Source organism: Spinacia oleracea, chromosome 5 (assembly GCF_020520425.1).
Source record: "Spinacia oleracea cultivar Varoflay chromosome 5, BTI_SOV_V1, whole genome shotgun sequence".
Taxonomy (NCBI): Eukaryota; Viridiplantae; Streptophyta; class Magnoliopsida; order Caryophyllales; family Amaranthaceae; genus Spinacia; species Spinacia oleracea.
In genome coordinates, this window is record NC_079491.1 from 32,833,674 (window position 1) to 32,858,766 (window position 25,093).

Consider the following 25,093-nt stretch of genomic DNA (forward strand, 5'->3'; position numbering starts at 1 on the left):
TAATATAAACATTATAATCTCATACTAAGAAAAATTAAAGAAATAAATCATAATCTCAACCATTACTAATATGCAAATAATACGAAGTAAATCAACAGAACCTAAAAAATGTAAAAGTAGATGATTAAATTACATTGATTTACAAAAGTTAATTAAATTAGATAACTAGAAGAGAAAAAAGGAAAAGCGAAAATGCAATTTCTCCACTTGCCTACTGGTTGTTCATCTGCAGTTTTAAGAGTCCTTCGGTACATAACATTAAAAAAAAGGAAATCGATACAAAGTATTGAAATAGAGAATGAATATCATTATGTACTGCGTATCTGATTTTCCTTTTCTCTCAAAACAAAAAAATGAAAACAAGAAACTTGGGTGAGAAATTGAGGTGAGAGTGTTAATGGAAACTTTGGTTTAAACAAGAAATTAATGAAAGATTAAAGTAAATAAAATGTGGAAGCTTTGGAAATTATAATTAATTGAGTTATGGGAGTTGACAGTGCCGAGAAATATCGAAATTAGGGGATAGCTTTGAGTGATTAAAGGCAGCATTAATGGGAGAGACAGGGAATACATTGAAGGAAGCCGTTTCTTTTTTCTAAGTAAAATAACCGGGCTTCAAGTTTTGGGCCCTCAAATTGCCGGGGGCCCTGTGCTAAGGACCAGGTTGCACAGGGCCTTAGCCGGGCCTGCTAATAACACCGTGTAACGTTTGGTTTTGGTTGTTTTACGCGATGGTAAGGTATCGTACAATGGGTTTGTAACATCACACCCTTAAGAGTTGCTTACTAATAACACTCTACTTTCAATTAAATAAACTTCGAAAATGATAAAGGTCGCAACATGCGATTTTTAATCCGTGTCACAATGATGACATGACATGATTAATAAGGGAACACCTACTCTCTCTTTTCTCTCTCTTTTTAGGGTTTATAAAAATTAGGGTTTTCTAGGGCGGAAATAGCCAATTTTCTTCGGAAATTTGGTTATTTCCGCCCCTTCTCTTTCAATTCTGTTGTGTTTTTGCGTTAGATCTCAATAAAACTACATAGTTTCAGTGTAGTAAGTACCCCTATGGTGGGTTTGTTTGTTTCAGTTTAGTAAGTACCCCTATGGTGGGTTTGTTTCTAGTTAAGTTTTGTGTGTTTAGTTTAGTTCAGGTTGTTTCTTTGGTAAAGATTTATGCGGGATCGAAGAGGATGTCAATCTTTCGACTACAATCAGACGAATCAGACAGAAATCATATTTGTCACGGCTACAACTGATCTATAGACCCCCTCGTCAATGAAGGCTGTAAATCTCAGCGATATAAAAGAGGGTATACAGAATGTTTGATATACTACGATCGTAGCTATGGTGAAAGGAAGTTTTTATTTGATTCGATTGTTATGTATTTGTTAGATTTAAATCTTTATGTAGATGTCGTATGACTTTTTATCAATGAATTAATTTGTTTATCAAAAAAAAAAAAAAAAAAACATGACATGCTTATGTGTTATGATTTAAATTGGAAATCAAAATATTTAACTTATATAACCTATTTACATGTTACAAAAAAAGGTAGGAAAATCTTAATATTTTTATTTTTTTCTTGTTCATATCGACTACCTTATTTACATATTTTTTCCATAGTAAAAATATTGCATTGATAGTAAAAATATTCCGATGATGCATCGACTACGTGGCGCCTATATGTACAAATTAATTTAGAACATGTAAGATTACGATAACTAAATATTATCACAACTTGCGACCTTTATCATCACCCAATAAACTTAACTCAAAACTAAACTTAACTCAAAACTAACACTCACACTTTGATTATTATAAACCTGATCAACGATTAAGAATTCATAAACTATAAACTAGAAAACTATTTAGAAGAAATGATTAATGCATTCTCATTTAAAAATTCTAAAAATCTTGATATACATCACGTAGAATTCATGAACAGAACGTAACTTCAATACAAAATCTGCCTTGTCATTTGTTAGCCATATATTTTAACCATTATACCACAATTTCTATATTTTTTTTGTTTCTTATACGTTCAAAATTATATTAAGTTCCATCAAAAAAAATTATATTAAGTCAATATAATTATAAAAAAAAAATTGATCTGAATCATTTTTTAATAGTCTGACATCACTAATTAATCATTACTTTTACGAGTTGCTAATACTTATATGATAAAATTTATTAAAACATACTCAAAACAAGATATCTTGTAATATAACAAATTAAATTAGACTTAAAACGAATTATATAATAATCTAATTGATCTTAGATCCATTTTTCTACTATCCTATTTTATGTGGCATTGCCCGGGAGACTAACCGGTTATCCAACAAAACAACACACGTTGAACTAATGCTCGTTGTTGCTTTATTTTGCACAAATCAAAATATGAATTCCCATGGCTTACCACCTTACAAGTTCCCACGTCGTTCCACCCATATAGGTGGAGTAGTGAAACAAAATTGTGACGGACCTTCATAAAATCGCTCAATGAGTTTTCCTTCATCTAAGCTGTAAATTCCCATATCGATTCCTCCTCCCATGAGAACAGCATCGTCTTGAAAATACTCAGTAAAATCATCGGTAAAATAAATACAATTAGATTTACAACCACATTAACCCGACGATGTATCTACCGAAAAGGTAGAGTTTAGACCTATAAAAATAGCTCGATTGCCGACACCCTTAATTGGTTTGACTTTCCCATTATCAACATTCAGCTCAAATATCTCAAAACGTGTAGTCCAATACACAACATTACTGTTCTCCGATCTCTCATGATATTCAAGTAACACATGATGCCTATATACCACCAATAATTTGGTTTCCACTTCGACTAGGTAAAACTTGCCATTAGTTGGTTTGATTATAACACCTTGATCTTTTAAGTCTACAACGATTCGTGGTTGGCGCTTGGCGATCTCACTTCCGAAAGCCATAACCTTTCCTAAATAATCAATGGAATAAAATTCTCTATTAAAAAAACAGGTATCGAACACCCAACTAATTTTAAAATCTACAACAGGTCTAGTCCACTTATCTTCACCAGGTCTCCAAAAGGCCAATTGTTGGGTCATGTCGAATATCATTGTCACTGTAAAATCGCCGTCACAAGAGGACGGTATTCCCGATATAATAAATTTGTAAAAGTAACCTAAGTAACTGTAATCATACCAATTGTCGTCGTATAGCATATTAAGTGGAACACTTGGTAGCTTGATTACTTTGCCGGAGGTGGGATCGAAAAGGGTGATATTACGGTTTTTCATACTAACAGAAATAATCCAACCTTTCGAAGAGAAATACCTACGGTGATCATCGTCATCGTCATCGTCAATTTGGGGCAAATTGATTTTTTGAAACATGTGTTTGGAGAGGCTATAAAATCTGCGGTGTGGACTGTTAGGAGGGTCAACTATCATTAACCAAGGAATTTGGGTGTTTTTTGAAGGGAAGAAGTTGACATCCTTTGTTGCACTTCTCCACTCGGAACAAACCTTTCCAATTTCTTCAAAATCTTCCACATTTTCAACGTGCTCAGTTGCAACTTTTCTCACGAGTTCTTGAGGGAGTTCACTCCAATTTGCCATTGCAAAATTTAACCTAGCCTTCGAGAATAAACAATAATATTAATAACAATATTATAACAAGATAAATTACGTTTATTTATAATGTTTTCACTTTAATCAAAATTCTGATATTGAAAAATGAGAAAAATTTAATGTCCCATTAGAAAAGTGTGTGAGATTAAATGATCCAATGAATTTAATTGGTTAAAATAATAATTGAACACAAATTTTAATAGAATACCAAGTCATTTATGTGATAATATAAAAGGAAATGTAAAAATATTTTGAAATAACAAAAAAGAAAACATAAAGAACAAAAAGAGATTAACATTTGACAATGTATATTTGATACTCCGTATTTTAAAAGCATTTATTGACATAATCAAATATATTCCACATGATTATTCTTTTTCCTATATATTGAGAATAAATTAAAAGATTCTCTGAAATTTTAAATAAATGCAAGATTAATAGGAAAAAAAAAGGTATGAAGTAAACACTAAGGAACGAAAGAGAGTACTCCGTAATAAATTTAACAACTCAGAGGCGTTCTATTCCATGAGTCCCTTAAACAAATGAATACTTTGTACGATTTTTAATACTCGCAACGTTTGGACTTTTAACACTATTTACATATTATACTGTCAAGATAAAATATGTGTTGTGGACCACTTGGAATTTACAGACCTTGTAAAAAGCAGTACAAGCAAACAGATCCAATTCCAAGTTTATCTTGTCTGGTTGATAAACATGAAAACACAATTCGATTTCAATTTCAATTTCATAATAAAATCACATACTAATACGTAATCTAAATGAGTGATGATTGTGTGCATATAATTTCGAAAAGTATACCCGATATAAATCTATATTTCTTCCGTTTAATTTTCACCAAAATCTTGTCGAATATAATATGTTTTGATTGTTTATCAGGGAGATTCCGACATATAAACAAGATTAAACTAAAAGGATCGAAATTGAATAAGATCTGATGAGGTGCACAGAAGAGAAGGAGATGTATAGTTCTCTCAATAAATTCCTTAGTTTATATACGAAGTGAGTATTATGTAGGTGGGAGGGAACATATAGAACTAGAAGAGTTTTCAATTTCTGTTGGAATTAGGAATACAATGTAACGCCCCGACCTCTAATTCAATTATTAAAGCATAATTAGCAGCGGAATTACCCTAATTGGTCGGGACATTACCTGTCGTAACTTCCTTTTCGGAAATTACAAGGCAAACATCAATCATAAGCCTTTAAATACTCCAAAATATATATATAATAATCCTTTATATTATCAAAATAAAAGTGCATAACTTACTAAAAGTCTTTAATTAAAACTTTAAGCATAAACTAGGTGAATATTATTAACGTGAAATTCCTCGCCACTACTCGTGTCCATCGTTCCCATCAGTACCTAAAACAGAAAACGAAAACGGTGAGTCGAAGACTCAGTAACGAACTATTCTAGCAGCGTAAATTCATTTCAATCATTTTATTTAATAACACAGGGAGAATAGAATGGGTAAAACATTCAAATAAAACATCATATTTAATTCATTCATAAACTTTGCAACTTAACATGCTAGTTGTCGGCAAGTACGAACCGTGAAGGAATTCTCCACTGGGCCTGGGCCCATAAGAGCCTGGGCTCATCATCGTAACATGGGCCTGGGCCCTGAGCCTGGGCTCAAAAACCATGGGAGCCTGGGCTCGTGATCCATGGGTGGACATGTGTCCGTGGTGCATGCATGACCGATAGATAGGAAGATGGTAGTTTATATACCGCCAGGCAAACCAGGTCTTTCACTTTCATTAATTTATCATGTTGTATGTAATTTTACCAAGCCTTGGCTTGTATTTCAGTTGAAATAACATAACTCCTTTTATATCATAAATCATCATTTTGATCCTGGGATCAATAAAAATATCATTTTTTTCATAGCATTGCATAAACATCATTTTATGAGAAAACTCAATCAAATCATATCATAGGAAACAATTCAATCAAATCATATTTCATCCCACAATCCATAAAACACATCAAAACATTTAATTCATAAATTCAATCATAACGTCATAATTTCATAATACATTTATAAGGGGATTACGGGTACTAGCAATAGCCGTTACCTCAATTCTCAATTCGCTAGGGATTTTCTTTGGTTCGTTCTTCCTGAGCTCCAAGTCCAATTTCTTTCAAAATATTAAATCATAGAATTAGTTATTGAACGATAAATAATCTAAAATCGATATTTTATAATTAATAAATTTTATAAGTAGTTAATTTTATAAATAACGAATTTTAATAAAAATATAATTTCGAAATTTAATGAAGATAATATTAATCAAATTTTCAATCAAAAAATATATATATGTATATATATTTATTTCATAAGTTGTTTGTCCTGAATATTATTTAAATTCCATTTTTATTAAATAAATCTAGTAATTTACTTTATTAAAATCGATAATTAAACCTGAAAAATAATAACGATTTATTAATAAATAATTATATTATAAAAATGCATTAAAATATAAATATTGCTAACATTGAAAATCTGAAAATTATAATTCAGATTTAACTTACCCAAAGGCCCAATTTAAAATGGCCCAATCCTTAAATTGGGTTTTAAGAAATATAAAACCAAAGTTTTAAAAATTAAAACTTTGTTTTGGGGTTTTCTGGGAAGAGAGAACACGGGCAGGGGGAGGGAAGAGGAGACGGACGAGGAGGGAGGGGGAAGGTGGCGACGGATGGGCTCGGGTCCTGGGTGGCGCAGAAGCACCGGAACCTCGCCGGGAGGCGCCGGTGATGGTGGTTGTGCAGCGACGGCACAAGGAGGAAAGGGGAGGGGTGCGCGAAGCCGCGAACAGGGGAGGAAGGACAGGGGAGTTGAAGAGAAAGGGGCAATTTTTGGGCGGAGGCAGGGTGGTTCAAGGCAGAGGTGGAGGCGGGATTTACCACTGAGGTGGTGAGGTGGTTACGGTGTGGTGGCGGCGTGGTGCTGGTGGCGCAGCGAGCAAGGAAGGAGAGAAGACAAGGGAAGGGAAAGAGGGAGCAGGGGAGAGGCAGGGGTTGCGTGGGAGGAGGAGAGCAAGGGACGGTGGTGCGTGTGTGGCGGTGGGCGGTGGTCAGGGTGATGCGGGAGGTGGTTGCAACTAAGTTAAGTGATGGTGGTAGTGGTGGTTGAGGTGGTTGTTGGTGGTGGTGGTGGTTCGAACGATGGAGAAACAAGGAGGAATAATTTTCAGTTTTGTGAATTGATTTTGGTTGAGGAAACAAAATGGGAATTGGTGGTCTGATTTAAAATCAAGAAGAGTGAAGAAGAAGATGCATAGCTTGGGGTCCAAGGAGTGTATTTGGACTGAATTGAGGGAAGGAAGGAAATTTTTGTCTTCCTGGTTTGTGCGTGGGGAGCAAGGAAATAAAGCAGAAATTTTCTCTTTTTTTTTTTATATATATAATAATTTCACAATATTTGGCAAAATTCAGAAATTGTAATTAATTTTCAGAAATTGCTAAAAATAAAAATGTTTAATTAAAATAATTCCTTAAAAATAAATAAATTATCGTTAACGAAAAATAAATAATTTCAGTTTATAAATTCGTCGTTTAAAATAAATCGTAAAAACGATTAAAATAACGAAATTCGATTATTCGTAATTTAATTAAAACGAAATCAAGTTAATAAATATTTTTAATTTTAATAAATCGAGTTTAAAATTTCGGGGTATTACATCCTTACCCCCTTAGAAAAAGTTTCGTCCTCGAAACTGGAGCTCAGTAGAACTAGCCATTCGTAGAAATCATACAATTCATACTTATTCGTTCTATTAACTATACAAACATGGCAGAATAACATTATAACATAATCATTCAAATATCATATTAAAATTCATACATCTTATCGTTTCTAAACGAATAACTGGGGATATTTCGCTCTCATTTGCGCTTCGACTCCCATGTAGCTTCAGTTGTCAAGTGATTGGCCCACAAGACTTTAACCATTGGAATTACTTTGCTTCTAAGTCGTTTCTCTCTTCGTTTTAGAATTTCAATTGGTTTCTCCTCGTAAGTCAAATCGTTTCGCAATAACAAGGGTTCGTGTGTAATCACATGGCTAGGATCAGGAACATATTTTCTTAACATCGACACGTGGAACACATTATGCACCTTTTCTAAGTCGGTTGGTAAAGCTAGTCGATATACTACTGCACCTACTCTTTCTAGTATCTCATATGGCCCGGTGTATCTTGGGCTCAACTTTCCCGTTTGACCAAATCTCATTATTCCTTTCGTTGACGAAATTTTCAAGAACACGTGATCTCCAACCTCAAACTCTAGTGGTCTTCTGCGTTGGTCGGCATAACTCTTTTGCCTACTTTGTGCTGCCATCATTCTTGATTGGATTAAACGAATCTTGTCAGTAGTTTCTTGAATCAATTCTGGTCCTATAACACGTGCTCATCAATATCACTCCAACATAATGGTGTTCGACATTTCCTTCCATAAAGTGCTTCGTACGGTGCCATACCAATAGTGGCCTGATAACTGTTGTTGTACGAAAATTCAACCATAGGCAGAAAATTTTCCCACGTCCCTTGAAAATCCAAAACACATGCTCTCAACATATCCTCAACAATTTGGTTAGTGCGTTCTGTTTGTCCATCAGTCGTTGGATGAAATGCAGTACTGAAGTTAAGTTTCGTCCCAAGAGCTTTCTGCAATTCTTTCCAATAGGTTGATTGATATCTCGTATCACGATCAGAAACAATCGAACTAGGCACTCCATGCAATCGCACAATAGTGTTCACATATAGTTCAGCAAGTTGATCTAAACTCGAATTGCTCTTCATTGCTAAGAAATGCGCTGACTTGGTTAATCGATCAACAATGAACCAAATAGCATTCATTCCCTTGGTTGATCTTGGTAAACCTATGATAAAATCCATTGAAACTGAATCCCATTTCCATTCTGGCACATCCAGAGGTTGTAACAAACCAGCTGGTCTTTGATGCTCGATCTTGATTCTCTGACATGTTAAACATTTAGCCACATATTCAGCCACTTCTTGTTTCATGTTGCTCCACCAATACACTTGCCTCAAATCCTTATACATCTTATTTCCTCCAGGGTGAATCGAGTATGGTGAACTATGAGCTTCTTCTAAAATTCTCTTTCTCAACTTCTCATCATTAGGCACACATAATCTTCCCTGAAACCTTAACGTGCCATCCTCTTGAATGACAAAACCAGGTGACTTCCCATTTTCCACTTCACTCCTTATTCTTTTCAATTGTGAGTCCTTACATTGCGCTTCCTTAATCTCATCAATCAAAGTTGGCTTCATTACCAACACATTCAAGCAAGCATCTCCTTTGATAAACTCAATTTCCATCTTTTGTAGATCGTCTCGGTTGACTCGGGAAAAAGTTAGGATAGAATTTAAGTGAGACTTCCGACTTAATGCATCTGCAACAACGTTAGCCTTTCCGGGATGGTATTGAATATCAAGGTCATAATCTTTAAGAAGTTCTAACCACCTACGTTGCCTCATGTTGAGTTCTTTTTGGGTGAAAATATACTTAAGACTCTTATGGTCGGTGAAAATTTGACACGAAACTCCATACAAATAATGTCTCCAAATTTTGAGGGCAAAAACAACAGCTGCAAGTTCGAGGTCATGGGTAGGGTAATTTTGTTCATGAATTTTGAGTTGGCGTGAAGCATAAGCTATAACTTTTCCGTTTTGCATCAAGACACATCCTAACCCATTCTTGGAAGCATCACTATAGATTACAAATTCGTCAGTCCCAGATGGAAGGGTAAGAATAGGGGCAGTGGTGAGACGTTTCTTAAGTTCTTGAAATGCACATTCACAATCATCATTCCACACAAATTTGGTATTCTTTCTAACTAATCGGGTTATGGGTAAGGCAACCTTAGAAAAATCTTGAACGAATCTTCGATAGTATCCAGCTAAACCCATAAAACTCCGTACTTCGGGTACATTAGTTGGTCTAGACCATTCCACAATTGCTTTTATTTTCTCAAGATCAACAGATACACCTTTCTCAGAGATAATATGACCTAAAAATGATATTTCCTTAAGCCAGAATTCACATTTCGACAACTTAGCATATAACTGGTTTTCAATCAACATATCTAACACTTTTCTCAGATGCTCCTCGTGTTCCTCATTACTCTTAGAATATACCAAAATATCATCAATGAAAACAACTACAAACTTATCAAGGTATGGTTTAAAAATACGGTTCATCAAATCCATAAATACAGCTGGCGCATTAGTTAACCCAAAAGGCATCACAACAAACTCATAGTGACCATATCTAGTTCTAAAGGCTGTCTTTGGAATATCCTCAGGTTTAATTCGAAGTTGATGGTATCCAGACCTCAAATCAATCTTAGAAAACACTTTTGCACCTCGAAGTTGGTCAAACAAATCATCAATACGAGGTAAAGGATACTTATTCTTAATGGTAATCTTGTTAACTCTCGATAATCTATGCATAGCCTCATAGTTCCGTCCTTTTTCTTCACAAGCAAGACAGGGGCTCCCCAAGGTGAAACACTAGGTCGAATATATCCTTTTTCAAGTAACTCATCTAATTGTTTCTTTAATTCTTGTAACTCAGCTGGTGCCATTCTATATGATGCCTTAGAAATAGGGGTGGATCCCGGAATTAATTCAATGCTGAAATCTAATTCTCTTGGTGGGGGCATACTAGGTATTTCTTCTGGAAAAACATGTGGGTACTCACAAACAACAGGTATGTCGGTAATGGAAGGTCCAGAGATATTTAGATCAATAACACTACACAGATAACCAGATAAACCACTCTCAATCATTTTACGTGCTCTCAAAGCATGGACAATTTGAATCGTTGGTTTTCTTACTAACTTATGGACTGAAACTCTATCTCCATCTGGCGTTTTAAGGGTCACATTTTGCCTCGAACAATTAAGGTAAGCTTCATACTTAGTCAACCAATTCATTCCCAAGATTACATCAAATTCAGATAGGTCAAAAGCTATTAAGTCTGCTCGAAACTCAACTTTCTCTATTACAATAGGGCAATCCTTATACATGGTTCTACATTTCACAATTTCTCCACTAGGAAGGGAAACACTCATAGCATGAAAGTCACAACATGGTTTTAAATTTAAACATTTTGCAAACAAGGGAGAAATAAAGGAATGTGAAGCTCCAGAATCAAAAAGAACATGGGCTGCTAAAGAATGGATAGAGAAGGTACCGGTGATAACATTATCATTCTCATCTGCCTCATCCTGTCTCATCACAAAAACTCTTCCAGCTGGCGGTGGTCGGGGTGGGTTGCGGCTTGAACCTCCTGCGTTGTTGTTCCGACCACGGTCGTTGCTAGTTGAAACTGGTCATCTCGTGGTTGGGGTTACCTGCTTCGGACAATCTCTGATGTAATGATCATGGCTCCCACATCGAAAACAAGTGTTCGATCCTACACGGCATTCACTCTCGATGTGGCCTCTTCTCCTACACTTGACACATTCTTGTTGTAACACCCCGTATTTTTAAGCCTGATTTATTATTCTGTAATTACGATTGTTAACGTAATTACGTCCTAAAATTTTCTTACCGATTATAATTGTAATCTTATTTTGTCAAGCTTTTTTGTGACAAAAATTATTTAAACCCATATTTCATTGTTTCACGTGGGTTTAGCCATCCATTTATCAAGCCCAATTGATAATATTCCAATATCTTATTTTTAAACCTTACATTCTGAAAATTACGGTTATGCCCTTGATCAATCAAAAGACCAAAAATTCATTTCTCTTTTTCCATACGTGTAATGAATAAATGGAGGAGTTTGGTCTTCAACCTCTTTGACTTCTCTTTGTCTCACATTTCAGTCTATATACATTGCAAAGTCAAATTTTCTTCCCCTCCTTTGCGTGTCTATGGTTGAAGCAAGCCAAATGTTGATAAATTTCTTTACTTCCATGACTCATCCATGTCAACAAATTCTATAAATTTCACTCAATTGTTCATTCATCTTCAACAAAAACAATCTCAGTGTTCTATTATTAATGGGGTATTTTATCATTATTTTTCTCCTCCATTTTCTGAGTTATGGCTGCCATAGCCAAGCTATATAAACTCCCTAATGCTACAGAAAATACCCATAAACATCACCCATTCAAATACCCGTAAATTGTAAAACCCGAAACCCGAATTGCTCACTTTCTCTCTCCTTTACCCGCGATTTTTGCGGCGGCCATGGCCTGCTGTTTCCGCCTCGTTTTCCGGCCACCTTGACAACCACCTTTCTCCACCGGAGCTCCTTCGCACCGGTGCTGCTTCTAATGCTTCGGCCATTTTCAGTCCTGAGGTGGAGTTGATTTCCGCTTCCTCTGTTTTTCTTCGTTGTTTTGTGCTACCACCCACTGCGTTCTATTTTATGTTATGTATAAATGATCCAAAAGAGGGGATATAGGGCTATTACTGGTTAATGAGGTTGGGCCAAAGTCAACTAATATAATGGTGGGCCTTTGAAGAATAAAGAAAACTAAGTAAGTGTTTTAGTTGGTGAATGTTCTAATTGGTGTAATTTCATTTAATTTACTTGGTGAACATTTCCTAACTCCTACGTTATATATTTTTGGAGAATATTGGAGTTTAATTAAATAGTGGAATATTTATCAAGGATTATGGAAATCGAGAGCATAAGTTCCATATGGATTTACGATCGAGGTAATTATTATGTCTAGCATTTTATCTTATGTGCCCGTATATGTTATATAATTTTTATGTCCAGCATTTAAGCTTTATATGCCCGTATGTGTGTTATGTATGATTATATGATTATTATGTGATTTATGTGCTAATGGCATGATGTATGATTTAATGTTTAAAAGTACGATTATGATAATATGTTATTATTTTATGATGTTAAAGCCCTTGTTCGGGAATAATGACGATATTTATAAAGTTATTTTAAAGAAATACGATGTTGTTTTTGTCGGCCTGGAAAAGTGAACTGAACTAGTAAATGGGCAAGTTACAGGTAGAGGCCATGTTAAAGTTAAAGTCTGGGAAACAGTTCCCCCCTGAAAAGATGTAAGAAAAGTCCCGCCAAAGCCTGTACTTGCCAATGAGCTGTAAAGGAAATGATTCCTTGCCGACACAGTTTTCAAGATAACGAAATTAAGTTAGTTACTTCCGAACAATAAATGCTAATGATTGATTTATGTGCCAAATGATTTTCAAAATAAAACCGTTTTGACGGGCTGGAGTAATATTACTGAGTTTTCCACTCATTTTTGGATTTTTCTGTGTTTTTCCTGTTTTCTATTTTTATGACGGTGTACAGGTTCGATTAAGGAGCTCAAGTTGCTCAAGTCAAAGTTATTACTGGAGTTGGTAGTTTATTATGGGGATATCGAGATGAGAATTTTATTAAGGAAATCCTGTTATTGAGGTTGTTATAAGAATATTGATTTATATTTATTTTATGGGAAAGTTGTATTATTTATGGAATGTTTTTAAGGATTATTTTATTTGTGGGCCCATACCCACAGGTCCCAGGATTAATTAATTATGCCTAATTCCGCTGCTAATAATGAGCTAAGTGCGGTTAATTACCGATAATTAAGGAGCCGAAAAGTCGGGGCGTTACACTTGTGCCCTATTATTCTGGTTTCCACGATAACCTTGTCCTTTGTTTCCAACATCGTTCCTCCTTTCGTTTCCCTAATAGCCTTGGTTAGGCTTCTTTGCTCCTCCTTGACTCTGGTTTTCATTTCTCCTTTTATACCCAACATTCTTCGCTTCTCGAAGCAGTACCACTCGCTCTACGTTAGCTGCAATATCAACCATATCCTGGTATGAAGTAAACCTCTGAGTGGACAACCTATCCTGGTACTTAAGGTGCAGACCTCGCTCGAAACGGTTCATCCTGGACTGCTCTGTCGACACCAAGTCTGGTGCAAACCTTGACAACTCCATGAACTTATTTGCGTATTCCAACACGCTCATTGTTCCTTGTTGCAAGTGTAGAAATTCATCTTCTTTTTGCTTCCTCAAGGATGGTGGATAAAACTTGTCTCTCATTAACTTTTGTAGTTCGTTCCAACCAAATCCAGGCCCATTCTTTCGTTCCTTGTTAACTTTCCACCATAATCCTGCTTGACCCATCAAGTAAAACACTGCGAAATCAACTCTCCATTTCTCACGGCATTGCAGGGTTTGAAACAACTAATCAATGCGACTTATCCAATCCTCGAACTCAACTGGATCAGGCTTGCCATCATAGGATGGTGGGTTGAGTGACGAAAAGCTCTTGAACATTGTTGCGCTCTCGTTCCCACTAACATCTTTCTTTTTCCGAGAATCATGGACTAATTCGGCCAACATTGCACTCACATTTTCCAATCATTCCATCCTTTCCTCGTGGCCATTTACATGGACATACTCCTCGTGAGTAATGTCGTTATCATCGTGAACATGATGCTCGTTGCGAGCTCCGTTGGTAACATCGTTGATAGCATCAATGGTCGACATTTTGCATAACATATCTTATCAGATTGAAGCGAAATAATAATATAAAATAAACCCTTTGATCCCGTTCCTACACTCACCCTCATATTCATTTTAACTTAGCAAGATTTTAGAAAATTCTTTTTAACTCATTCCTTAAAATTCTTTACTTAAAGCCTAATGAATTCTATTCGTGCGAAAACCCGTAAGGTTTAGCACTTATGGTCCAGAACCTTTGCTCTTGATACCAAACTGTAACGCCCCGACCTCTAATTCAATTATTAAAGCATAATTAGCAGCGGAATTACCCTAATTGGTCGGGACATTACCTGCCGTAACTTCCTTTAACATCAATCATAAGCCTTTAAATACTCCAAAATATATATAATAATCCTTTATATTATCAAAATAAAAGTGCATAACTTACTAAAAGTCTTTAATTAAAACTATTAAAACTTTAAGCATAAACTAGGTGAATATTATTCACGTGAAATTCCTCGCCACTACTCGTGTCCATCGTCCCCATCAGTACCTAAAACAGAAAACGAAAACGGTGAGTCGAAGACTCAGTAACGAACTATTCTAGCAGCGTAAATTCATTTCAATTCATTTTATTTAATAACACAGGGAGAATAGAATGGGTAAAACATTCAATAAAACATCATATTTAATTCATTCATAAACTTTGCAACTTAACATGCTAGTTGTCGGCAAGTACGAACCGTGAAGGAATTCTCCAATGGGCCTGGGCCCATAAGAGCCTGGACTCATCATCGTAACATGGGCCTGGGCCCTGAGCCTGGGCTCATAAACCATGGGAGCCTGGGCTCGTGATTCATGGGTGGACATGTGTCCGTGGTGCATGCATGACCGATAGATAGGAAGATGGTAGTTTATATACCGCCAGACAAACCAGGTCTTTCACTTTCATTTATCATGTTGTATGTAATTTTACCAAGCCTTGGCTTGTATTTCTGTTGAAATAACATAACTCCTTCTATATCATAAATCATCATTTTGATCCTGGGATCAATAAAAATATCATTTCTTTTATAGCATTGCATAAACATCATTTTATGAGAAAACTCAATCAAATCATATTATAGGAAACAATTCAATCAAATCATATTTCATCCCACAATCCATAAAACACATCAAAACATTTAATTCATAAATTCAATCATAACGTCATAATTTCATAATACATTTATACGTGGATTGCGGGTACTAGCAATAGCCGTTACCTCATTTCTCAATTCGATAGGGATTTTCTTTGGTTCGTTCGTTCTGAGCTCCGAGTCCAATTTCTTTCAAAATATTAAATCATAGAATTAGTTATTGAACGATAAATAATCTAAAATCGATATTTTATAATTAATAAATTTTATAAGTAGTTAATTTTATAAATAACGAATTTTAATAAAAATATAATTTCAAAATTTAATGAAGATAATATTAATCAAATTTTCAATCAAAAAATATATATGTATATATATTTATTTCATAAGTTGTTTGTCCTGAATATTATTTAAATTCCATTTTTATTAAATAAATCTAGTAATTTACTTTATTAAAATCGATAATTAAACCTGAAAAATAATAACGATTTATTAATAAATAATTATATTATAAAAATGAATTAAATTATAAATATTGCTAACATTGAAAATCTGAAAATTATAATTCAGATTTAACTTACCCAAAGGCCCAATTTAAAATGGCCCAATCCTTAAATTGGGTTTTAAGAAAAATTAAACCAAAGTTTTAAAATTAAAACTTTGTTTTGGGGTTTTCTGGGAAGAAAGAACACGGGCAGGGGGAGGGAAGAGGAGAAGGACGAGGAGGGAGGGGGAAGGTGGCGACGGATGGTCTCGGGTCCTGGGTGGCGCAGAAGCACCGGAACCTCGCCGGGAGGCGCCGGTGATGGTGGTTGTGCAGCGATGGCACAAGGAGGAAAGGGGAGGGGTGCGCGAAGCCGCGAACAGGGGAGGAAGGACAGGGGAGCCGAAGAGAAAGGGGCGATTTTTGGGCGGAGGCAGGGTGGTTCAAGGCAGAGGTGGAGGCGGGATTTACCACTCAGGTGGTGAGGTGGTTGCGGTGTGGTGGCGGCGTGGTGCTGGTGGCGCAGCGAGCAAGGAAGGAGAGAAGACAGGGGAAGGGAAAGAGGGAGCAGGGGAGAGGCAGGGGTTGCGTGGGAGGAGGAGAGCAAGGGACGGTGGTGCGTGTGTGGCGGTGGGCGGTGGTCAGGGTGATGCGGGAGGTGGTTGCAGCGAAGTTAAGTGATGGTGGTAGTGGTGGTTGAGGTGGTTGTTGGTGGTGGTGGTGGTTCGAACGATGGAGAAACAAGGAGGAATAATTTTCAGTTTTGTGAATTGATTTTGGTTGAGGAAACAAAATGGGAATTGGTGGTCTGATTTAAAATCAAGAAGAGTGAAGAAGAAGATGCATAGCTTGGGGTCCAAGGAGTGTATTTGGACTGAATTGAGGGAAGGAAGGAAATTTTTGTCTTCCTGGTTTGTGCGTGGGGAGCAAGGAAATAAAGCAGAATTTTTCTCTTTTTTTTTTTTTTTTTTTTTTTAATAATTTCACAATATTTGGCAAAATTCAGAAATTGTAATTAATTTTCAGAAATTGATAAAAATAAAAATGTTTAATTAAAATAATTCCTTAAAAATAAATAAATTATCGTTAACGAAAAATAAATAATTTCAGTTTATAAACGTCGTTTAAAATAAATCGTAAAAACGATTAAAATAACGAAATTCGATTATTCGTAATTTAATTAAAACGAAATCAAGTTGATAAATATTTTTAATTTTAATAAATCGAATTTAAAATTTCGGGGTATTACATACAAAGTACGGCTCAACACTTAAAACACTTCAACAGATCGATTGGGTTTAGGTTTGGGTTGTGGGCGGTGGGGCTTACTAAATATCTTTCACAGATTCTTATTTTACCTCTCCTCTCCTTTTTATTCTTTTTTTTTTTGAGGGAATCCTCTCATTTTTATTCGGTGGTACTAAATGTAGTTAATATTTTACCTAAATACAGAACAATTTAAAGTTATTTAAATATTATTTTTTCTTAATTGCCCTTGTTTTAATTTATATTTCCTTCGTCTTTTAATACTCACAACGTTTGGATTTTTTACACTATTCACATAATCTACTTTGATTATTGTTGGTATTTTATTAATAAAATAAAACATATTCATGTGGGATCTTGTTAGATTCATCTCAATGTTTATTTTCAAAATATCAACTTTTTATATTTTTTGATTAAAGAGAACTTAAGATATAAATGATCAAAATTGTGCATTGGCATGCGTGAAAATAACAAACGTTGCGAGTATTAAAAAACGGAGGAAGTATCTTTTTTCATTCAAAAGCTCAATAATCACTTTACTTCTAAATTGACAACGCTAATAAGTCTTAACTTTCACCCTACGTACAAATTAATGAACATTTATACCAATTCTCTGTTGGTTCGGTGGTGATTTGGCTGAACTTGGTAGGGAAAACTCGTGTCGATCCCCCGCAACAACAATTGGGAGGGGACTGAAACCTATCCACCCACAACTCACCCCGAATCCGGATTAGCCCTAAGGGTGAACCGGGTGCTAACACCTAAAAAAAAAAATGATGAACATTTATGAACTACAGAACGTTAAAGTTTTTTTCTGCAATGATAAGTAGATATTGATTGGTTAATCACCGAAGAAAAATTCGGCACCAATGTAGTACCTCCAGAGATAAAATCTGGAGCCAGATTCCGACCTCCGGATATATTACCCGGCGGTTTTTCTAGGCCTCCGGATGATTTAGCCGGCAGTCGTTGGCAACCTCCGGATGATTTAGCCGACAATGCTTGAACCTCCGGATGATTTAGTCCACATCGCTTGATAATCGGCACCTCTCTTCAACCTCCGGAAAACAAATCTGACACCCTAAATCAACCGTCGGCTAAATTTAGGCAAAAAACTGGTTTGACCACCGGGAATTTCCTAATATTTGTTGAATTTTAGCACTTGTTTTAATCTTCTTTTATTGTAATTGTGCTAGGTTTATGTTTATTAATGTTTATTATTGATACATTTGATATAGCATCTGTTTTACCCATCTTCAACTTAAGTGAAATTAGAGAAACAAGAAGAAGGGTGCAAGGCGGAACGATATAAAAGGGTATTTTTATCTTGTAATTATTTTTAAGTTATTAAATGATTTTGCATCTAGGGATTTTTGTACTGCATTTAGTACATGTGTTTTACTCTTATCAAATGCACCTTGCGTTCTGATTGCACCAAGACTCCGTTTGGTATGGCGTAAAACGTTTTCATGAAAAACGATTTTCCCCTTTTCAATCATTTTACATTGTTTGGTTGGGTAAGGGATGGAAACCCCTTTTCCATTTGAAAGGGAGGAAAACCACTTTTCCTTCTTTCCTCCTTACCTCCCTTTCCTTTCCCTCAATCTTCACCATCTTCTCTCATTTTCCTTTAAGGTACTAAACAAAGGAAAACTAGTTTGGAATTGTGTTTTCCCTTGGAAATGTTTTTCATGAAAAACCATTTTACAATGAAAACGTTTTACGCTCTATCAAACGGAGCCCAAACCCTTATTGTCTTGCATACCCCTTGTAAAATACCTCCACTTCCTCCCACCTCTTAAACACCATACCCACCTGCGGTGCTTCACCATGAACTTTAATTACTTCATTGCTTCCAACAACTCCACTTTGCATCGGAGACATACAATTGGATCCATTAAAAATCTATTTCCTTCCCAGGGGACTGATAAATCTCTATTTCATCCAAACCATATATGTCCATGTCTGACAGCATACAATTATTGCTAGCCCTATCCATCTGACATGAACAAACACTCTCAATCATAACCATTAACCACCACATAACATCTAGAAATTCATTAAATCACAACCACCGCATAACACTCAAATCTGCTCACTACAACTACATTATTTCATTTAATTAAGATATTCTACTAATTTCACAAGCTATTTTTTTCCCAATAAAGTTGTCATTTAAAAAATGAATTCTATATTAAACGAGTGAAAAAGAAACTCGCAAATGATATAGCTAAAATCATTAAAGAGATGAAAAAAGGGAACACTAAAATCAATAAATAGTTAAATGGTGGAAAATGGTGCTTCATGGATAATGATTACTTGGAACATATGCTTGATTGCACTTATGTCATTAGTAGTTTAGTGATTGTAATGTGTATATTTTTTATTAAAGCATTTGCATCAAAACAAGCTGTAAACCCAAATTTCAAGTCTGCAAAATAAAAGAATCAAAATACGTTAACAAAATATATTTTATTAATTTTTGAAGTTTCTGGGCACAATCTCTAATATTTGCTCCTCTGATTTGATCTCCACTTTGAATTGAATTTGACTTGGTTCACGAACTGATTTGGTTTGTACTTGAATGAGGGTCTTCGGGGTTGATCTGGTTCAAGAATGTTGATGTTGAAATAGAACGGCACGACAGATTTGTATGCTTGTTGTTCTTCTTCCACGGGATTACTTGATGTTGATTTGGTGTTGCTCACGAACCGGTTTGATCTTCTTGAATAAGGGCCCCCGGCTTGATCTCGTCCAATATTGATGTTCTAGAACGGAACGACACGTCGATTTGAATGCATGTTGTTCTTCTTCTAGGGAGAGATTTTTATATGACTTGATTGACAGAGAATATTTGAGAGTTTAGGTTTTGCCGTCTATTTCTCCTCCTCCTTCAAGTGAGGCAGGGAACTCCTATTTATAGGAGTGGGTTGAACTTTTAGGGTTTTATGTGCTTTGGGCTTCTTGAATTGGGTTATATAGTCATGACCCGGTTATAACAGTTTAACCTATTTTGTCATGTTTAACCATTAAAAATATTCGAGTTTGATTAAAATAACTAAAATGAGCTAAATTAATTTATGCACCCAAATTATTAATTTTAATGACTTTCAAATAATTATTGAGTCAATACTTTGACTTTTGACCCAAATAATATTCAATGTGGCATATTATTATCGGATTTTTCATGAAATACCCCTGAGTTTTCACGAAATTCACCAAATGCCCCTCGACTTTCAGAAATTCACCAAATGCCCCTCACTCTCACTAAAATACCCAAACTACCCTTACTACTAACGCGCCGTTAGTCCGCCGTTAGCCTACTTTATAATTCACCAAATGCCCCTATATTTTAATTGAATTCACCAAATACCCCTAAATATAAACTTAATTCTTCAAATACCCAAGACTGAAAAATAGCTATTTAAAGTCCAACGGCTAGTTTTGGGATTTGAAAAGTAGTCGTTGCTTGTTGTTTTGTTATAAATAAGGCTGGTCTGAGTGTTTGTTGTAGTTTCATCCCATTTTAGTCATGAGTTTTCAATCAAAATCTTCATCCACACACAATGAGTCCACATATATTAGAGTTCCTAACCAATTTTGTTATTGTGGGAGGAAATTTGCAATCCGGAGCTCCGATACGACACTCAACCCACAAAGGCTATACTACAAGTGCGATCCATGCAACATTCTTAGATGGTGTAAGGGTAGAGTTGAGCAAGAAAACAGGGGAAACATTGATGAAGGAGAAAGTGTTGAAAATCGGGGGAAAAGTAAGATGCAAGAAGAATTGAAGCAAATGAAGAAGAAGCTTAAACAACAACAGAAAGTAGTGAATCTTGTAATTCAAATGGGAATATTGATGTTTGTAATCTTACTTTTTGTAATAATGAAGTGAAACAATCTAAGAACAACTACTTGTTTTTGCATAATTACATATGCACAAAAAACCCACATTTGGGAAGCATTCCTGTTTTAGCTTACTTTACAAAAAATATGTGCATCATTTACATGTGCTGTTGTTTTCTATGTTAATCCAAATCAAAAAGTCATTCTACCCCCCAAAATTCACACTGCCTCATGCTTGCTTTGACCTTTTCCCCTTGGGTGGTGCCTTGGATGTACTTGCACCATCAGATGATGCCTTCCTCTTCTTTGTAGGAGCTCTCTGCTTTGGTGGAGCCTTGGAACTTCCAGCACCATTCTTACAAGTCCTTGCATTGTGGCCCATTTCCTTGCACTTTCCACACTTGACTGAGCTATGCCTCTTCCTCTTCTTAGCTTCCATGGCATTCCTCTTTCTCTGTTTAGGGGGTCTTCCAGCACTCCTCTTGATCCCAGGGGGATTAATGGTGGGAAGGGAGTACTCTGGCCATTGACTGGGGTCAGGCATTGGGTGCATATGCTCTGCATATGTCTGCTTATAGGCAGCACCCTTGAAATAGCCAGACACAAAATCTTCAGGGCTAAGTCTTTGGTTGTAAATCACCCTCAAACCATGTTTGCAAGGGATTCCAGAGACCTGCCATACCCCACATCCACATCTCCTGGTGTCAATCCTCACTGGGAAGTGCACATTTCCATCCCTCACCTCATACTCCCCACCTCCACAAGGAGTAGAGTAGCAAAACCTGGACTCTGCACCTCTGAGCTCAAGTTCCTGTCTGGCATACTCGGTTAATTGGTGAGGTTCCATGTTGACAGCTTTGTCAAATCTGACCCCAATTCTCTGCATAGCCCATTGTCTTATTGCTGTAAATCAAATAGGAAACAACCAGGGAATCATAAGATGCAGAGACCATGTAATAAAAACACAGAATAAGGAGAGTAGAATAGAAACAGAGGCATTACCTTCAAACAGGGTCAAAACTGGTAAATCTCTGTAAGGCTTGGTCAGAGCATTGAATGATTCCACAAAGTTAGTTGTGTTATGATCACAACAAACTTCTGGGTCAAACTGATGTCTGGACCACTGCTCAGTATATGTGTCCAAGTACTTTGTTGCATTGGGATCAAAGTCAGCGATCTTCTCTATTGCCTTGTTGAAAACATAGGGGTTGAAGGCATTTGCAGCTATCCAGAATAACTTGTGGAAAAGTTCTCCACTCCAACCACCATTTTTGCAATTCATGTATAGATGTTGACTGCAACACCTTCTGGTGGCCCTTGGGAAGTTCTCATGCACAGCTAAATCCACCCCCTAATCAGTGAATGAAACAACAAAGTCAGTCAGTGAATTAAAAGGGTATTTGATGAAATTAACATGCTAATTATAGGGGTATTTGGTGAAAATAAATTTTGGTATGAGGGTATTTGGTGAAATTAATTTATGTTATGAGGGTATTTGGTGAAATTTAAATATGCAAGAGGGTATTTGGTGAAATAACTTACCCTCATTCTGTCACTGATGAAGGTCCAGTCATCCCTGTTGCATCCTTCTTGCTGAAACACTGCCCTTAGGTTCCTCATGAAGTAGTTCCAGCTCTCTTGACTTTCAGTGTCCACCACTCCATAAGCTAGCAGGAAAATCTCATTGTTTCCATCAATCCCCAAAGCAGCCAGAAGAATTCCCTTGAAATACCCACTTAGGTGAGAGCCATCAATTCCAATAATGGGCCTACACCCATTCAGAAATCCCCTGAACTGTGCAGCAAATGAGAAAAAACAGGCCTTGAACTTTGGTTGCACATCCCCAGAAACACTATGCCATGTGACCAGTGCATAACTCCCAGGGTTAGTCTCCTTGATCATCTCTGCATACCTAGGTAGGAGTGCATATGACTCACTAAAACTACCATGGATGATCTCCTTAGCCACTGCTTTCACCTTATAGAATAGCCTTAGCTTCACCTCAATCTGGAACCTCTCCTGAGCATACCTCTGCAGTGTGACCACTGGTATTTCTAAGTTTGCCTCAATGTCTGGCAACAACTTCCTCACCAACCAATTGGTGGTCACTATTGGGTTGACCTCAAGCCTACCACACAGTTTGTGCTCCCCACTCATACACTTTATTGCCCAACTGAACTTGTCTACCATCTTTGAGGCATGAATTCTCCAATCACAGCCCTCAATTGCACAAACAGCAGTGTATCTCAGGTTGTCTGACTTCTCCACACTCAAGCCAAACCCCTCCTGAATGCAGTAGTCCATAAGGACATTCATAAAGGACTCCCTATCTTTAAATATTAGCCAGGGCTCTAGCCTAATAGAACCATATGGTTGCTCAACATAAACCTTCCCATTTTTGTAATTCCTGTCCATCCTAGCACTACCATCAAGACAATCCTCAAATGTTTTCTCAGGGATATCATCCTGCAAGTCCTCTAACCCTTCCTCAGCAATAATGAAATCCCCTATGTCCTCCTCATCCTCACTGTCATCATCACTCACCTCCCCCTCATAATCATCATCCTCACTGTCCTCATCATCCTCATTATCAGATAACACAGCAACACCCTTGCCTTTACATGCCCTTCCAGCACCTCTCTTAACCTTACTAGCATTGGTTTTAGCAACATATGTTCCCAGTTTTACCAGTGTTGGTTTTCCCACCCTAAACCCCTTAGGTCTAGCTCTCCCTGTCTTTTTTGGTTTGGATGGAACACTAGGTTCAGGTATGTTTGCCTGTGGTTCAGTTGGTGCAGCATTTTCAGTTTGTGTTTGTTGAGGAGGGGGTGAAGGTGTGTGTTGTGTTGACTGAGGAGGGGGTGAAGGTGTTTGTTGTGTTGACTGAGGAGGGGGTGAAGGTGTGTGTTGTCTTGACTGAGGAGGGGGTGGAGGTGTTTGTTGTCTTGACTCAGGAGGGGGTGGAGGTGTTTGTTGTCTTGACTCATGAGGGGGTGGAGGTGTTTGTGTTGTTGATTCTGGGGTGGTGGTGGTTTTAGTTGGTTTTGGGGGGGCATTTTTTGGTGTCTTCTTCTTTTTAGGAGTCAATTTCTTCCTAGGTTTAGACTTTGTAGGTTTCTTTGGAGGGGGGGGGAGTCTTGTGTTTGTGGTTGTGGTTGAGATTGGCCAGGAAACACCTCATCAGCATCTTCTGTGGTAATAACCCTCACATACTCAACCCCATCATTCTCAACATCCACCACTGGGACCTCCATAGCCACTGTATACTTCTTTTGTTCCTCAAGTTCCAACCTAACCCTCTCCTTTTCCTCTTCTTTCCTCCTCTGTTCTTCAGCCTCTCTTTGCATCCTCAAGAGCTCTTCCTGTCTCTCCCTTAACTTTTTTTCCAACTCCTTCCTTTGCATATCAAGTAGAGCTACAGCAGACCTAAAAGCTAGCCCTGGAGAATCTGAATCCTCTATCCACAATTCTACTGTGTCCTTGCCCATATTCCACCCCCACATTCTAATCATAACACTATCATCAACCAATTCTACCCTCCCAGTGGGTGAGTCAGTGTACAACCTAAACTTCTCAGGCAAAAACACATTTTGCTTCCTTGACTCCTCAAAAATATCCAGAAATATATCAATCAATTGACACTTATCAGTGTCCAACACCCTCACATCAAAGTCATGACTTTTATAATGAAGCAACAACCAGGTAGCAGACATCCTACCACAAGCAAATCATCAAGAAAAAAACTTAAATTTTGATCAAAAAATTGACATGCATAACATCATACAACTAATTCCTACTTATTTTCATCAAAACACAAACATAAAACTCATCTCCAACATCAAATTGTCAGAAACCCTAAACCCTAAAATTGCGCAACAGAACTTTGAAAAATCGAAAAAAATGAGGTGCGATTGTGAATACATACCTTAAACGATGCGCGAGTTTACTACGAACACGAAATTCAGAATTGGACTTGCACCTCTTCAACTTCCTACTGCAATTCGCAAAACCCCCTTTCTAAGAAATCAGTTGGGGTTGAAAACCCAGGACACAACTTCAGCAACACAACGCGCAGCAAAATTTTGAAGCTTTTTCAGTGATTGATGATGCAGTTATGGTGGTTGAAGGTTGAAGAACAGGGGAGAGAGAGAGGGGCAGTTTGAGAATCGGGTTTTTTTTTTGAACTGTAATGAAGAAGGGAGTGGGGTTAGAGGGGTAATGGCGCCCAAAAGACAAATAAGGGC

At 36.8% G+C, this 25,093-nt stretch overlaps 3 protein-coding genes across 3 annotated transcripts; all 3 read right to left on the minus strand.

Moving 5' to 3' along the window:
• Positions 1-2,426: 2,426 nt before the first annotated feature.
• Positions 2,427-3,605, minus strand: LOC110798234 (uncharacterized). Its single transcript, XM_022003409.2, has 2 exons — positions 2,672-3,605; positions 2,427-2,572 (listed from the first exon to the last, which is right to left on the minus strand). The coding sequence occupies exons 1-2, from the start codon at positions 3,603-3,605 to the stop codon at positions 2,427-2,429; spliced, it is 1,080 nt and encodes a 359-aa protein (XP_021859101.2).
• A 9,336-nt stretch (positions 3,606-12,941) lies between these two features.
• LOC130461193 (uncharacterized) lies at positions 12,942-15,030 on the minus strand. The gene has a single exon (XM_056829183.1). The coding sequence runs from the start codon at positions 13,788-13,790 to the stop codon at positions 13,347-13,349; it is 444 nt and encodes a 147-aa protein (XP_056685161.1). The 5' UTR covers positions 13,791-15,030; the 3' UTR covers positions 12,942-13,346.
• Positions 15,031-21,012: 5,982 nt separating this feature from the next.
• On the minus strand, positions 21,013-24,337 carry LOC110799754 (uncharacterized). Its single transcript, XM_056829505.1, has 4 exons — positions 24,026-24,337; positions 22,392-23,921; positions 21,852-22,200; positions 21,013-21,752 (listed from the first exon to the last, which is right to left on the minus strand). Exons 1-4 carry the CDS (start codon positions 24,335-24,337, stop codon positions 21,079-21,081), a joined length of 2,865 nt encoding a protein of 954 aa, XP_056685483.1. The 3' UTR covers positions 21,013-21,078.
• Positions 24,338-25,093: the final 756 nt, after the last annotated feature.

Excerpts from the sequence above, each read along its gene's own strand:
- LOC110798234 (XM_022003409.2), bottom strand. The coding sequence starts at position 3,605 with ATGGCAAATTGGAGTGAACTCCCTCAAGAACTCGTGAGAAAAGTTGCA. Across the intron at positions 2,573-2,671 it reads CAATCGAGCTATTTTTATAG|ACGATGCTGTTCTCATGGGA; the intron begins GTCTAAACTCTA and ends AGTATTTTCAAG.
- LOC130461193 (XM_056829183.1), bottom strand. The coding sequence starts at position 13,790 with ATGGGTCAAGCAGGATTATGGTGGAAAGTTAACAAGGAACGAAAGAAT.
- LOC110799754 (XM_056829505.1), bottom strand. The coding sequence starts at position 24,337 with ATGGGCAAGGACACAGTAGAATTGTGGATAGAGGATTCAGATTCTCCA. Across the intron at positions 23,922-24,025 it reads CCACAGAAGATGCTGATGAG|AAGAAGACACCAAAAAATGC; the intron begins GTGTTTCCTGGC and ends ACTCCTAAAAAG. Across the intron at positions 21,753-21,851 it reads AGTTTTGACCCTGTTTGAAG|CAATAAGACAATGGGCTATG; the intron begins GTAATGCCTCTG and ends TTTGATTTACAG.